The sequence below is a fragment of the Sinocyclocheilus anshuiensis genome, unplaced genomic scaffold, assembly GCF_001515605.1.
Source record: "Sinocyclocheilus anshuiensis isolate Anshui unplaced genomic scaffold, SAMN03320099.WGS_v1.1 scaffold861, whole genome shotgun sequence".
Taxonomy (NCBI): Eukaryota; Metazoa; Chordata; class Actinopteri; order Cypriniformes; family Cyprinidae; genus Sinocyclocheilus; species Sinocyclocheilus anshuiensis.
In genome coordinates this window covers 397,300-401,105 of record NW_015554217.1, presented here as the reverse complement: position 1 = coordinate 401,105, position 3,806 = coordinate 397,300, and the positions used below count along the sequence as shown (strand labels likewise).

General features: G+C 32.9%; 1 protein-coding gene across 1 annotated transcript in view; it reads right to left on the bottom strand.

The window, feature by feature from the left end:
- Positions 1-1,091: 1,091 nt before the first annotated feature.
- Positions 1,092-3,806, bottom strand: part of LOC107671093 (ankyrin-3-like) — an 86,625-nt gene continuing 83,910 nt past the window's right edge. The window contains exons 47-48 of the mRNA XM_016463942.1: positions 2,276-2,362; positions 1,092-1,629 (exon numbers count right to left, since the gene is read on the bottom strand). Of these exons, the coding sequence (XP_016319428.1) occupies positions 2,300-2,362 (63 nt within the window). The 3' untranslated portion in view covers positions 1,092-1,629; positions 2,276-2,299. The remainder of the gene's footprint in view (positions 1,630-2,275; positions 2,363-3,806) is intronic.

Below are 3,806 nucleotides of genomic sequence, written 5' to 3'. Positions count from 1 at the left end.
TATGGGCTATGGTTAGGGGTAAGGGTAGGGGTAGGGTTAGGTTAGGGTTAGGTCAAATAATGTCATATTTGCATTAAAAATGACATAACTGAGCGAATGACACTTAATGACAGTTGTCATAAACATGCATAAAAAACCTTCATATTCATGACATGTGTCATGTCATAATTATGTAGGTGTCATGTCATGATTATGAAGGTGTCATGTCAGTCTTATGCACACCCCTTCAAGTAAAGTGTTACCGAATGTTATTTACTTAACCTGAAACAAAATGCCAACATTTGAAAACCTATAAAGACATTCCTATAATGATTACAAAGAGCCTGAAGACAAAGAGAGACCTCTACATTGTACAGCCAATACACATGATACAGTGATAGTTGAACAGAAATGCTGATTACTAGCAATACATTCTGAACACCTCTTACTTGCAGCGCTCAGGCTAACATCAGCAGACGCTGTCTTCCATATGAAGGATAACAGATACTACACTGAATTCCTAAGGAAGCAGTCTGGTTAGAGCTTTTCACACTTAACCGTTTCTACACGAAGTACACTTGTAGGGTGACATTTTGGAATATAAAAGTTGAGACATGTTAGAGTTGTATGTGTACACAAGAAAAAGTCTTTTCTCATTTGTCTTTTTAAATACAGTGTTTTGCAAACTTAGAAAAAAAGGTTCTTAAAATAAGGTGAACTGCATGCATCAAAATATTAGTCCTCTGTATGACTTCTTCACAGAATTCGATAAATTCCCATTTTGGGAATCGTTGAAATTCGCGGAGGATTTTAAGGAAATGTCCCCTGAAAACCGAACCGTCTTTTCACATATACAAACATACCTGCTATAATAATTAATTATACAAGAGCATGTGAAGTTTCACTGTCTTTAAAATGTCGAAAGCACTTGTAAAGTGTATGTTTGCGGTGCTCTCGCCAAACCTAACTACTAAATGTTATTTTATTTTTTACATATTGTGATTTGTGTACAGAAAAGTCCACCACATACTTTATTTTTGTTTTATAAATTAAAAAAATAATAATAAATAAAACACAGGGATCCTCCTCCTGACGTCATGGGTCCACGGTAACGTGTAAGGCGAATGTAAGGTGTGGTTCAACAGCATCTATTGTTTTTTCCCCCTAAAACACGAAAAAGAGCTTTTGTGCCATCTTTGGTCAAAGGGAAATTTGTTTGAGTATACGGTTTGGAGTTTAAGGGGTCTTTTGAATATACCCCTCTCATTTAGTCATCTGATATTCATGGCACACAAAACAGTTTCTGATTTCCTGATGGTCCAGGTCAGCGCAGTTATTAACCATCAAGAAGAATGAAGTGTAATCTCGTAGGTCCCCCAGAAAGAGTAAGTAGAATTACATAGGACCCAACACAGAGAGGAAGTAGAATTCACCGGGACCCATCTCAGGAAGTAGAATTCATCAAGACCCCCTTGGAACAGGAAGTGTGTCAGCAGTGTGATGCATGCTCATGCGCAAGGGAATAGGTCAAAGTATTGTCTCTTTGAAGACTATGCGTTTCAGAGTGGAAGCTGTAGATGTTTTTTCAGGCCAAATGTCTCTTTTCAGCTCTTGTGACCCCGCCACTTAGGAAACAGATCAAAAATATACCTGCAAAAACAGACAATATAAGAAAGTAACTGTTAAAAATGTATTAAAATGTATTGTGAAATTGTCTAATTGTAATGTTAAAAGTTATATGACGAAACATGATTTGCCATACATTACCATTCAAAAAATTTGGGTCCTTTATGTTCACCAAGGCTGCATTATTTGATTAAAACTTCATTAAAAACAGTAATATTATGAAATATTGTTACAATGTAAAATACCTGTTTTCTATTTTAATACATTTTAAAATGTAATTTATTCCTGTGAAGCATAGCTTAAAATTTCAGCATTCATTACTCCAGTCTTCAGTGTCACATGATCCTTCAGAAATAATTCTTATATGCTGATTTCTTATTACTATAAATACTGAAAACAGCTGCTCAATATTTTTGTGGAAACCATTAAACTTTTTTCAGGATTCTTTGATGAAACAGAAAGTTAAAAAGAATAGCATTTATTTGAAATAATAAAATAAAATAATTTGTAGCATTATAAAATGTCTTTACTGTCTCAATTTAACATATCCTTGCTGAAAAAAAGTATTAACTGACCCAAACCTTTGAATGATGCACAGAAAATAATTATAATACTATAAATAATATAAATAATGACAATAATAAACAGAGAGATATTTGAAGTGCTGTACCTGCCTATAGTCATGAAGCCACATTTATGAATGATGTTTTCTCTCTGAACGCTTTTCTTCCTTCTTCATCAGCTTGGAAACTTCTCCCTGTTACACATAAAGAGAGAGAACAATTTACAGGAAGTTAATATTAAACGGTTCAATTAGTTCAGTTGAGTTCATGTTATTTGTTGCTGTAGGGGAGGCATAGTGTATAAAGCTGGAAGGAAGACAAAAAAGGATAAAGGGAGGAAAAAAAGAGAAGACAAGTTGAAGGTTAGAGGAAAAGATATCGGTGTGATACAAAATGTCTTAAACATTTTTTAATTTATAAATTATTCAAGAACTTTAATAAACTCACACACAGATTTACAGGAAACAACAACAACAACACTGGGTAGTTCTGGTCTCCAGTCTGTGCGGATATAATGAGGATTTCTGGTATCCAAAATTGTACTACTGTCTACAACATTATTGTTTTATGATTACATATACTACTGTTTAAAAGTTTGGGGTCAGTCAATTTTTTTTTTTAAAGAAATTATTACTTTTATTCAGCAAGGAAGCATTAAACTGGTCAAAAGTGGGAAATATACCTCCAAGATTACAAGATTTTAAGACCAGTCTCAGACTAAAATGCCTATATGGGATGTTTTAACTGAAAGAAACTTGCACTGACATATCTTAAAACATGTCAGTGCCATTGTTTTGCCTCAAGATGACATAATCCTGGCTTAATCTAAGCCCTGTCTGTGAAACCAGGCCATAATGTTACAAATCATTCTATTTCAAATAAATGCTGTTCTTTTGAACTTTGTATTTGTCAAAAAATCCTAAAAAAGGACAGTTTCTACAACCATATTAAGCAGCACAACGGTTTTCAACATTGATATTAATAATAAATATTTATTGAGCGCCAAATCAGCATATTAAAATAATTTCTGAAGGATCATGTGACATGCTGCTGAAAATTCAGCCTTGTCATCATAATTAAATTATATTTTAATATATTAAAATAGAAAACAGTTCTTTAAGGTGATAATATTTCATAATATTACTGTTTTTACTGTATTGTTGATCAAATAAATCCAGGCTTGGTTAGCATAAAAGAGTTCTTTCAAAAACATTTACAAAAAAAAAAATCTTATCGAGCCCAAACATTTGAACAGTATTTCAAATATTTAACTTCAATATTTCTAAACAATCATGGGAGAGGTACATTCTTATTATGAGCATTTTATTGGCCAAAAATGTTATCCATTTTTCCATACATAATCAAATACACATATACAGTGGGTACGGAAAGTATTCAGACCCCCTTCAATTTTTCACTCTTTGTTATATTGCAGCCATTTGCTAAAATCATTTAAGTTAATTTTTTTTCCTCATTAATGTACACACAGCACCCCATATTGACAGAAAAACACAGAATTGTTGACATTTTTGCAGATTTATTAAAAAAGAAAAACTGAAATATCACATGGTCCTAAGTATTCAGACCCTTTGCTCAGTATTTAGTAGAAGCACCCTTTTGATCTAATACAGCCATGAG